Genomic DNA, 12,024 nt, shown 5'->3' on the forward strand with positions numbered 1-12,024 from the left:
CACATCTCGTGAGAGTAATGTTTACTCGCCTCCATCAACGTCTCAGAGAAAGTGGAAGTTTTAAAAAACTTACAGTCGACAATGGACGACCCCGCACAGTTGCAACCGCAGAAGCTGAAGAAGCAGTGCTCCACGAAATCGAGGATAATCCTTCAACGAGTACAAGACAGATTGCTGCCACTTTAAACATTAGTCAGCCAACAGTGTTTAGAATACTGAAAAATCAGCTTTTGTACCCGTATCACATCCAGCGGGTACAAGCACTTTTGCCAGACGACTATCCTCATAGAGTGGCTTTCTGTCGATGGTTACAACAAAACATTGTAGAAAATCCTCCTTTTTTATCAAAAATACTTTTCACGGACGAAGCTAATTTCTCCAGGAATTCGATAATGAATTTCCATAATAATCACATTTGGGCAGATGAAAATCCACATGGAATAAGTGAAAGTCGCCATCAACACCAATTTTCACTGAATGTTTGGGTTGGAATCATTGAAGACCACTTAATTGGTCCTTTCTTTTTGCAACAAAGGTTAAGTGGAGAAGTGTATCGGCGTTTTCTTCAAGAGGAGTTGCCAACACTATTAGAAAACGTCCCGCTTGACTTAAGGTACCAAATGTTTTTCATGCATGATGGCGCTCCGGCGCATTTCAGCTTAATTGCTCGACAGTATTTAGATAGAGTATATCCCAATCGTTGGATAGGTCGTGGAGGTATACAACCCTGGCCTGCGCGATCTCCCGATCTAAATCCAATAGACTTTTTCCTCTGGGGCCACCTCAAGCAATTAGTTTATACCACCCCCATCGAAAATGTTGAAGAATTAAGAAATCGTATTATTGCAAATTGCGATATTATTCGAAACACGCCAGGGATCTTTGAACGTGTTCGCCAGTCAATGCGTCGCAGGACAGACGCATGCATTGCAGTTGGAGGAACTCATTTTGAACAACTCTTATAGCGTACGTTTCTTAGTCCATAGCTTTTCATTACCTTCATCAATTTACTAATGTTTATTCTAAGAATTTAATTAATGTACCTAAGTTTAATTAAAACTATTTTTCAACAGGTAGTACAGTTAATGTCATGTCAAAATTCCAAATTACCGTATTTACTATTCTTCACCCTGTAAATCGATAAGTAGGCATTTTATTATGTTTATTCAAGTTTTTTCAAACGTTTGCATTAAACTAATTTTTTTATCGAAAACGGAGGGAGATACGAAAAACACCCAAGAGTTGAAACAATTCCATCTTTAGTTGCGTCATCCAAAAAATGTACAGGAGGTTCAAAAAATCTACTAGGTGCTATTTTTTGTACAAAAAACCTAACCCGCTTACCCCGTGGGCACGTCCCTGGAATAACAAATCAACTGTCATATGTCAAAAAGATACATCATTAAGATATCCAGAAATGGTGTGAATGACATTGCAAACAGCAAAGGCATTTCTTAGATATTAATAAAAAATCGATTTTTTAAGAAAATTTGAACACCCTGTATCTCGGAAACGAAGCACTTTCGGACATATGTTTATAGGAACTTTTCCCAAAAAATCCGGCATTTCATTTTCGTGCAATATTAATGAATCACCCTGTATATATATAGTATATATATACACATATATATACATATATATATATATCTATATATATATATATCTATATATATATATATATCTATATATATATATATATATATATATATATATGTAGTTCTAGAGCATCAAAGTTTATTTCCTCTATTTATACTTTTATCACCTGCTTAAAGACATTAGTCATGCTGGTCTGATGGATCTCGTCTTAGTCGTAATATACTTTAGAAAACGCTGGCAACTAAAAATAATAATTTATGTCCCTATATATTGCAAATCATCAAGTTCAAGACAAAGCTCATTTTCTAATGCCCCATAAAAATCCGCGCCTGCAGTTAAAAAATAATTCATCAACGTTGCCGCGATTGACGGATCTAGTCTTACTAGTATATATATATATATAATCTTATAAATATATCTAGTCTTACTAGTTATATATACTGTATATATGTATATATCTATATATATATATACTATGTCTTACTAGTTATATATATATATATATATATATATATATATATATATATAACTAGTAAGACTAGATCCGTCAATCGCGGCAACGTTGATGAATTATTTTTTAACTGCAGGCGCGGATTTTTATGGGGCATTAGAAAATGAGCTTTGTCTTGAACTTGATGATTTGCAATATATAGGGACATAAATTATTATTTTAAGTTGCCAGCGTTTTCTAAAGTATATTACGACTAAGACGAGATCCATCAGACCAGCATGACTAATGTCTTTAAGCAGGTGATAAAAGTATAAATAGAGGAAATAAACTTTGATGCTCTAGAACTAGAACTTCTTTGCATAACGTCAAAAAAATTAACTGTTAAAACATTTTTAACTTATACGCTGCAGCTTTTATTAGAATCCGCCAACAAATAACTGCAGAGAAAGAAAATAACAAAATTTGAAATGTCAAATTGTATGTAGGTACTGACCCAAATTTAACATTTTTAGCTTATTTATAGCGCTCTTTTCCAAAATTAAAAATTTATTTTTTTTATGGTATGTTTAAAATTAGAAAATTTAAATAAAACAAAGTCAATTTACCACTAGATGGGTTGTGATAGAAATCAAGTAAATACGTCAAAAAATGAACACTTATGTTAGAATATTCTCGTTTTCTTTTTAACACATCTTTAAAAAATAACACACATCAATCTTGATATAGAGGGTTGTCGTTTAATTTTATATTTGACAAAGTTCTGTCAATTACCTCCTCACCTCCAGCTAACCTCCCTTTGATACATCAATAATATATTTAAAGGATATATTGTATTTTCAAAAAAATGGACTATTTGGACTTAATGAACAGTTTATTATCATACATTTTTACTAGTAAATCGCTTCAACTTGCATCCAATTTTTTTTTTTGGTGAAATAAAATGGAAAAGTTTTTGCCATTTAAAATAATGTGTGACATAATGAGAGTAACCATTTGGCCTACTAAAGTTTAAGTTGATAAAATGTCTTTTATTACCACACATTTTTTTTGGACACTGTTGAATAAACATTTTACATGCTGCTTACAACGATGTGTCACACGATGGAGGTTCCCATATCATGGGGAGTATGACATATCAAAGTGAGGTTAACTGGAAGTGAGGTGTTTGACAGAGTTTAGCAATTCTTGAAGTTTAAAATATTTCTTGAAGCAATCTAAAATGTTGCCTATTGACCACTACGCTGACTCATCACAGTGGAAATTTAAAATGAGTATATTTTCTCCACAAGCTGAGATCTCGAATCTGTTTGTTTGCCCAGTTGCATTTCTGACGATATTCGATTCTCACGATATTTGTATACGTAGCAAGAAAGAGATAAGTCCTTTTAAAATAAAGATATTAAGTCTTTTAAAAAATACAAAACATAAACATCAATATCCATCTGATTCAACTTATTATTAAGTTTTTAAGTTGATAAACAAAAATATAAAAATCCTATAATTCTTTTAGGTAACGTGAATTATATTTTGGAATCAGACATATTTTGAACAAGTTTGAGATATTTTTTTTCTTAAATGAAACCTCTTGTATATTTTTGCATTTTCAAATTCACGGAATAATTTTGTACATATTTTATAAATAATATCCTTTACCTATCTTCAACTGTTTACGAAATAATTATGTTTAACTAATAATTATAATACTTTATTGCAATAGAAATTAATAAATTATATTGCACATTCTTAAAATTTATTTTATCAAATGCTGGAAGTGACCGCTATTAAGATAATTTTAAACCAATTATATAGTTCATTCACGATGAAAAGGCCAAAATCATTTAAAATTCAGGTATTTTTTCTTTATTTTATTTTTCGGACACGTTGATTAGCATTGTCGCTTGCGCGTTTTTTACAATAAAAATTTTCTATACAGGGTACCTCAAGTAGAAACTATGGCGTCAACATTAATTTTTTTAAATGGATTACCCTGTATATGATATTTTACAATTCTACGATATACCCTGAATACTTTTTGCATAGCACACCATAAAAGTCAGCGGTTTGTGAAATTTGACGTAATAGACTGGTGAAACATACCTATTAAAAAATAAAACTTTATACAATATTTATTTCAACTGATGTTCAATTTTTTGTCAATTCAATGCATTTTTGATCGACAAGTTTAATTTCTTGTTAAATTCTTGGCTTTAAATCATCAATATTATTTGGTCTATTCACATCAAGTTGGGATTTCAAATATCTCTATTAAAAAAATATAATGGGGTTACATCGGGTGGCCACCATTTGTTAGAAAAAGTTGCATCCAGAAATTGTCGAACAGCAATGGCAAAGTGAGGAGGTCTGTTAAAACCATATCTCGCTCGTTACTAGGTATGTCAGGCTCTTGTGGATCAAGGAATAAAACAACTAAAGCAGGGATAAGTCCAAATTATAGAAAGTCTAAATAGCGCTTTCCGTTGTGTTGTATCTTCGAAAAAAAACGGTCCAAAGATTCGATATTTCACAATACTTGCCCACATATTAAATTTATGATGTGGTATTGTTGGGTCAAATGAGGACTTTCGGTTGCCCAATATCTGCAATTTTCCCTGTTAACGTGAGTTGGATTAACGTGTTAACTTGAGACCCCTGTAACTAACATTTTCATTGCAAAGGACGTATTGAATCAAATGGACAACAAATTAAATATTACAATACAAATCGTTTATTTGTCAAAAGAAAAAAAAGAATACACTTTATGAAAACAGAAGACAGCATGACAAAAAGGACGGTTCATCGATTATAAAAAAAAACCGCTTCACATGCTCCTTATATTAAGGAAAGCATATGTAAACTATCCTATACATAACAAACAAAACAGCTAAATATTTCTAAATAATTCTAAATAATCATTAGTATTTAGTCTATGAAAGATTTATAACGAGCAGTAGTCGCAATAAATCTAGAATTAATTTTTATTTTCTAATGTCTTATGTTTCTTTAGATATATGGTATGCTATACAAAAAGTATTCAAAATATATCATAGAATTGTAAAATATCATGATATTCCATTTAGAAAAATGAAGGGTAACGCCTTAGTTTCTACTTGGCACCTTGTATAAAATTTCATTTATTTCCTTAAAATTTTTATTTAAAAAATGCCCAAGTGACAATACTAATCGATGTATCCAAATAAAAAAAGAAGAAAAAAATATCTTAATATAAAATTAATATGTTTTTTTCATCGTAAATGCACTATATAACCAATCATTTTAATTACCTGTCTCTGTAAATATTTGTATATATAATCTTTAAATAAGTGTTAATTATTTAAAAGTTTCAAGTGGATTGTTAATTTAAAATATTTACAATACACTAAACTCAGACTTAGAGAATCGAAACAATAGCTATCCTGTGATGAGGAAACTAGAACACACAACGAAGTTTGAATAATCTTGATGTCTAAATATTTGAATAGAGAACCTGTAAGTCAGTAGCAATGTAATTAATATGAATATCTTTCTTGTATTTTGTAATTTAATTAAAAATAACAACCTCCATTTTGCTCGGCCGGCAGAAGGTAGTCTTTCAAAGAACACATAGTATAAATCCATTGAAAATAAGTAGACTGAAGTTTTGAAATAAAAAATTGATTTAAAAAACTCTTAAGTGTTAAAATTAATTAAAATAATAAAAATACAAACATTTGAAAGGAACTCATTCAGATTATTGTAAACACTTCCAAGGAGAAAATTGCAGACCTTCTCCCGAAATAGCTTAAAGAAAAGAGAAAAGCGCTGTTCAATGTGTTCCAGTAAACGATTACAGATTTTAATTTTATACATTATTGATTTGTTAATTAACGTAGAATGGGGCATTTGCAATACTAAATTAGCAGCATTATACAAAATCTTCTCCTTAAAACTAACACACTTTTGAAAAGCCAAGAAGAGAGTGCTGACTACACAAACCCCAAAATCTTATGCCGTTTAATAATCTCGACTCGACCGGACTGAAAATACACCTAAGTCGACAATCTCAAATTGCATTCTGTGACGTCATCAAAATCGTGACAAAATACTTCTTCAAATGACTTAAATGTTGAATAACGCCTATTATTATAATGTTATGAATTAATCAGAAAAGTACATATTTTCTCGAAGACGGTGGGATAATAAAAGACCAACTTCAATTTTAATTCGATAATTCGAAAACGTGTAAAAAAGTATTGTTAGAGTAGAACATTGATCGCCCTGAATCCCGGCTATTACTTAAAATGCAAACATTTCAAACGATTGTGACAATTCCTTTTTTCTATTACTTTAAAATTAATAGATATTTTTATATTTTGCACATGTAATTATCAAAACATTTAATAACTAATATCAGCAATAATTAAAATATTTAAACTTCCAGTACGTAATTTCCAATATATAACATTTCTAAAACAAGAGTACTCATGATTCGATATCTTTTACTCTGATTGATCAATTTTTTTTGTGAGAAAAATATTATTTTTAGAGTAAATTTTTTTTTAAAATTAATCTAAAATCTTGCAAATAACTTATTACCAGAAAAAAATTCTAAAGAAGTCAATTTACGAGTAATAAATACAATGAAAAATCAAGCTACGTCAATAAATGAGTCGCCATATAAATTTACTTCATATTTAAGCCAATAATATTCCTTATTTTCACGGTAATCCTTAATTACCATAAAGAATTATACCTAATATTCTATGAAAGAAATGAACCAATAACCAAATTATCACAGATTTACGAGATTAATATATTTAACTAATTTAAAAAAAAAAAAAGAAATTAGTAGTTTGTTTAGTTCGCCTTCATTAAGAAAAAAAATTCATCAATCCGAACACATAGACTTTTATGGGATCCGACCTCTTCCCTTAATATTGTGGCACACCTATCTGATACATATAGCCGTAATGAAATATAAAATATTAGCGGAAGATTTTAAAAATATAGCCCTATTTTCTGTTTAAATTACTTAATTATCGTCAGCTGCATTATCGTCACAGTATAGACCTCTTTGATTACTTCTTAATTTTTTGTTGTTACTCTACGTTCTTCTATAGTTTCCATTTGTATTAATACAGAAATAGTTTATAGGTAAACATAAAAGATTAACAAAACCTAATTTTGTTTTGCAAAATGGCAATATTTGATCTGGCAACATCGGTGGATCTCGCGTTATGCGGTGACTTTAATTATATACAAGGTCGGATCTCGAGTTTCACCATATATTTAGTGGATCTCGGGTTGATATATATACATGGTATATATAAAGGGGTTGAAAAAATCTACCCCCCTCATGATCCCATTAATTGAACCACTTTGTTAAATATATAAACAAATTATTGCTTCCATATATTAAGGGCTTCAGGTGGATCTCAGGTAGTCCACGATATGATCGGATCTCGACTTGATAGAAAGAAGATATATATATATATATATATATATATATATATATATATATATATATATATATATATATGTATATGTATATATATATATATATACCTTAAGGTTCACCTTAAGGTCAAAAGAAAGAGAGTAAGAGTCTCAAATTTGAAAGATTACCTCAAACTTCTTTGGCTGGCTTGCTGGCTGGTGCACCGCTAATAATATGGTCTTGAATACTAGTAAATGTAAATGCATACTTTTCTCTGGGAGTGTTTTCTGGTGTAAAAGGCCTTGGTATAACTTTGGACGCGCAGTTAAATTTTTCTCTTCATGTCACAACAACTGTATTAAAGGCTATGCAAATGCTGGGTTTTATTGAGAGGTGCACCAGAGATTGCTTCTATTAAGCTTCTCTACTGTGCACTAGTTCATCCTTACCTAGAGTATAGTTCATGTATTTGGTCACCTCATTATAACAACCACATTCAGATGACTGAACAGGTTAAGCACAAATTCTTAAGATACATTGCGTTTAAAAGGAATGTTCTACTTTCTATTATCTACCACACTCTCCAAACACGTCGGAAACATCGTGAGCTGTCAGTCTTCTATGACATTCTCATTTTAAGACCGTTGAAAGCCAATGGTTCTGTGAATTTATTCTGTGATGTCAAAATATTTAAGTCCAATTGTACCCTATCTATTTTTAAGGTTTTTATCAGGTAATATTATGATTCTTGTGCAATGTGTAGTGTAGGTTAGGTTTTTCTTCTCTTGTTTTATATGTGTTGTTAATTGGGCGATTGCTTGTTGGAAGAGAAATAAATAAATAAACAAATAAATATGCTACCGCAACATCATTTCTTAACATATTATATCGCAACAATATCAATAGTAACTAACAACACCTCTCATACGTTCGCAAATGTACCAAACAAGCTACGATAAACTGCTGTACCAAACAGCTCTCTCACAAAGTTACCGCAGCAACGTAAACAAAAGATTACCACAGCAATCTTTTGCCATCATAAACATTACACATAACAATAACTCTACTAACCTAGGATAACTCAGCAACCTCAACTACAGATAACTGCAGTTATCTCTATTTTTCTTTCCGACATTGGCTCACTGCACTCGTCCTTATCATCTTTTTCACTAAAATCAAACATCTCTTTTTCCTGACAGGAACAGCCCATAACTGATCGAAAAACGCATGTTTTTTAATTAAATTTTCGGTATTGTATAATGAGAATTCATCAGAGAGATAAGCAGAATATTTTTTAAGAGTCCTGTAAATACTATGCTCTACTGTTGGTGGTCCCAGAAAGTGGTTCTGATTTAAAATGTTTCGTGACCTCCAGGGGATACGTGCTTTGTTGATTTTCTTTAAACGATTTTAATGAAACAAAATTATAAGTTTAGTTTTGTTGTGGAACAAAGTGATTTGTATTTGAATTAGTATAAAATTTTTTAAAGATGTTTAATATATTATTGTAGGTTCTCAGTACACCATGGATGTAGCAGCGCTTCAAAAAATGCTAGCGGATGACACTGTAACAGGGAAAGTGCCTTTAGTAGTAATAGCAGACGCAGGGACTCCGGTTACTGGACACGTAGACAATATCGTAAGAATTAAAGAACTGTGCAAGGCGCACGATTGCTGGTTGCATGTCAGAGGCCATAATTTAGCTGCTCTTACTTTGCCCAACCACTCAAGAAACGCACCGGTAAGTTTGACTCTAAATTTACAGGATTTCTCATAATAATAATAATAATACAAACGTTTATTAGTCACTCAAAGAGCATTTTTCAAAAAGCATATTTCAATGCAAATAAGAAAAATAAGAATATTATTCATTACCCTTAACAATATACAGTGGACCACAAAAGTGATGGTACAATAGACAATTTATATATAAATTTTATTTATAATTTTTATATGAAATAAAAATCAATTTTTACTTTTATGTATTTATTTTTTCCAATGCCCAACATCATAACATAAACCTATTTGCATAATATATCTAACACACAATAAACAAAAAAATAAAATAAAATTTTCTATAAAAATTTAATCCACAAAAGTCAAGGTACTCTTAATTTGTGTAAATCAAAATATGCAAGTATCTTTTAAATTTATTGTTATTTTGTTATTTGCTAATAAGAACATTCCTCTAATACTATTCTGGCATTCGTTTTCAGTATTCACTAAAATATTTCTTCTTAACTTTGACTGGTAAATACAGTGATAATCATGGGAAGAACCGAATTAAGTGTCAGTGAGCGGAAAATTATTATTAATTTGCATAGAGAGGGAAAATCATACACCAAAATTGCAGAAGTGATTAAAAGAAGCAGGTCCACTATACAAAAAGTAGTAAATCGTTTTCAAAATGAAAACAGAATTGAAAATAAAACGCGAACAGGGCGTCCTCGGAAGCTGTCAGAGCGCGAATCCCGGTACATATTAAATGAAATTAAGAAGGACCCAAAGAAAAGTGCCATACAAATATCATCAGAGTTAAGAGAAATGTTTGGAGTATCTGTTCATGAAGAAACTGTTCGCCGGAAACTTAACCAGGGTGGATACAAATCCTGTAGTGCACGTAAGAAGCCCCATGTTAGCCATATTAATAGAAAAAAGAGACTGGAATTCGCTGAAAAGTACAAGTCTATTGAACTTGATTTCTGGGATAAAGTTATCTGGTCAGATGAAAGTAAATTTAACATTTTTGGGTCCGATGGTCGTGTCAAGGTGTGGAGGAAACCCGGTGAAGCTCTTAATCCGAAAAATACAATCAAAACAGTGAAACATGGAGGAGGTGGAGTAAAGGTTTGGGGTTGCATGGCAACTTCAGGTGTAGGAAATATTGTTTTTATCGACGAAACAATGGATTAAAAAGTATACTTAAATATTTTAAAAGAAAATTTACGTGCCAGTGCTGAAAAATTAGGGTTGCATGAGAACTATTACTTTCAACAGGATAACGACCCTAAGCACAAAGCTTATACAGTACGTCAGTGGTTGGTTTTTAATACTCCCCATCTGCTGGAAACTCCTCCCCAAAGTCCCGATCTTAATCCTATAGAACATTTATGGGATGTTTTGGGGAGAAAAATTCGGCAACATGTGATTCATAATAAATCAGACTTAAAACAGGTAATTTTAGAAGAGTGGCCAAAAATATCCAACGATGTGACGAAAAAACTAGTTCATTCAATGCCAAATCGCTTAAAAGAGGTTATTAAACTGAAGGGTTTTCCCACGCGTTATTGACAGAACTTTATTAGCCCATAGTCTGAAATGTACCTTGACTTTTGTGGATTAAATTTTTGTAAGAAATTTTATTTTATTTTTTTATTTATTGTATGTTAGATATATTATGGAAATAGGTTTATGTTATGATGTAGGGCATTAGAAAAAATAAATACATAAAAGTAAAAATTTATTTTTATTTCATAAAAAAATTATAAATAAAATTTGTATTGTAATTCTCTATTGTACCATGACTTTTCTGGGCCACTGTAATTTTGTAGAAACATAGTCATAATTAATTAAATAAGAAAATCTCATCCATTTTTCACAATGAGACCGACGTATACAACAGACGAAAAACAATGAAAAACACAAAGTCACGGTCTCACAACATTTACTTAAAGCTACACGTGTTTCGCTCTATTCAGAGCATCATCAGGCCTTAAAAAGCCACTAATGTTGGCAAAACAGTAAAAAAATCAAATAATAAAAAATAGTCATAATTTATACCTACATACATAGTAATAAAGGAAGTGAGTAACCAATAGGCCATTATATTCAGAGGTGACTTTTAAGAAGTTCCGCCAAATTCTGTTGATGCCTTAGAATTAAAAATCGTATGCAAACAAAAATAAACAGGAACATATACCTAAAGAAAGAATGGGATAGAAAGAGGAAAGGGAAAGGTTAAATTATAATATCATTTTTTAATTCCGGATGAATTTTTCCTGGAGAAAGATCTTATAATCTCAAGTGTTTCACCTTCAGTGAGAGGGAATAGAAAAAGAGATTGGGATAAACTGTTGAAAGGCACATTCATACCCATGCATGCCTGAAAATTATCTGTGATCTTTCGCACTGACTGTACAAAAAAATTATTAAAGGTATTAACAAAATTGAGGTTGTCAGTAACTTTCTTTCTATTATCAGTAACCATTATTAGGAACACACTTTGTTCTGCGACTTGAGAAGTTTGTGATTGAGTTAATAATTTTCCATGAGGCTCGAGTTATATTGTTAGAAGTAAGCGACTATGTTGAATTATAGGCTTTTTTAGCATTTACGATATTTTCTCTATGTACATCTAATCTCCTTCTATAGGATGGGTCTTAAGTTGAGTATGAAGTAGTCTCAACTGTTTACCCTCATCAAATGATGTTTTCCACTGATGATACTTTCTGTGATATGGCTTCGATTTGTTTACATAAGGAAAGCTCATATTAAATAAACTGGAGAACGTGTCAAAGAAGTAAGAAAATTTACTTTCAAAATCCAGAGTCTCAGTAACTAACAG

General features: G+C 31.1%; 1 protein-coding gene across 1 annotated transcript in view; it reads left to right on the forward strand.

Annotated features, from left to right (window-relative positions):
- Positions 1 to 8,971: 8,971 nt before the first annotated feature.
- The window catches only part of LOC126749720 (pyridoxal-dependent decarboxylase domain-containing protein 1-like), a gene marked incomplete at both ends in the record, with an annotated part of 42,597 nt that continues 39,544 nt past the window's right edge, over positions 8,972 to 12,024 (forward strand). The window contains one exon of the mRNA XM_050459406.1: positions 8,972 to 9,201. Coding sequence (XP_050315363.1) covers positions 8,972 to 9,201 — 230 coding nt within the window. The remainder of the gene's footprint in view (positions 9,202 to 12,024) is intronic.

This window comes from Anthonomus grandis, unplaced genomic scaffold (genome assembly GCF_022605725.1).
Source record: "Anthonomus grandis grandis unplaced genomic scaffold, icAntGran1.3 ctg00000552.1, whole genome shotgun sequence".
Classification (NCBI taxonomy): domain Eukaryota; kingdom Metazoa; phylum Arthropoda; class Insecta; order Coleoptera; family Curculionidae; genus Anthonomus; species Anthonomus grandis.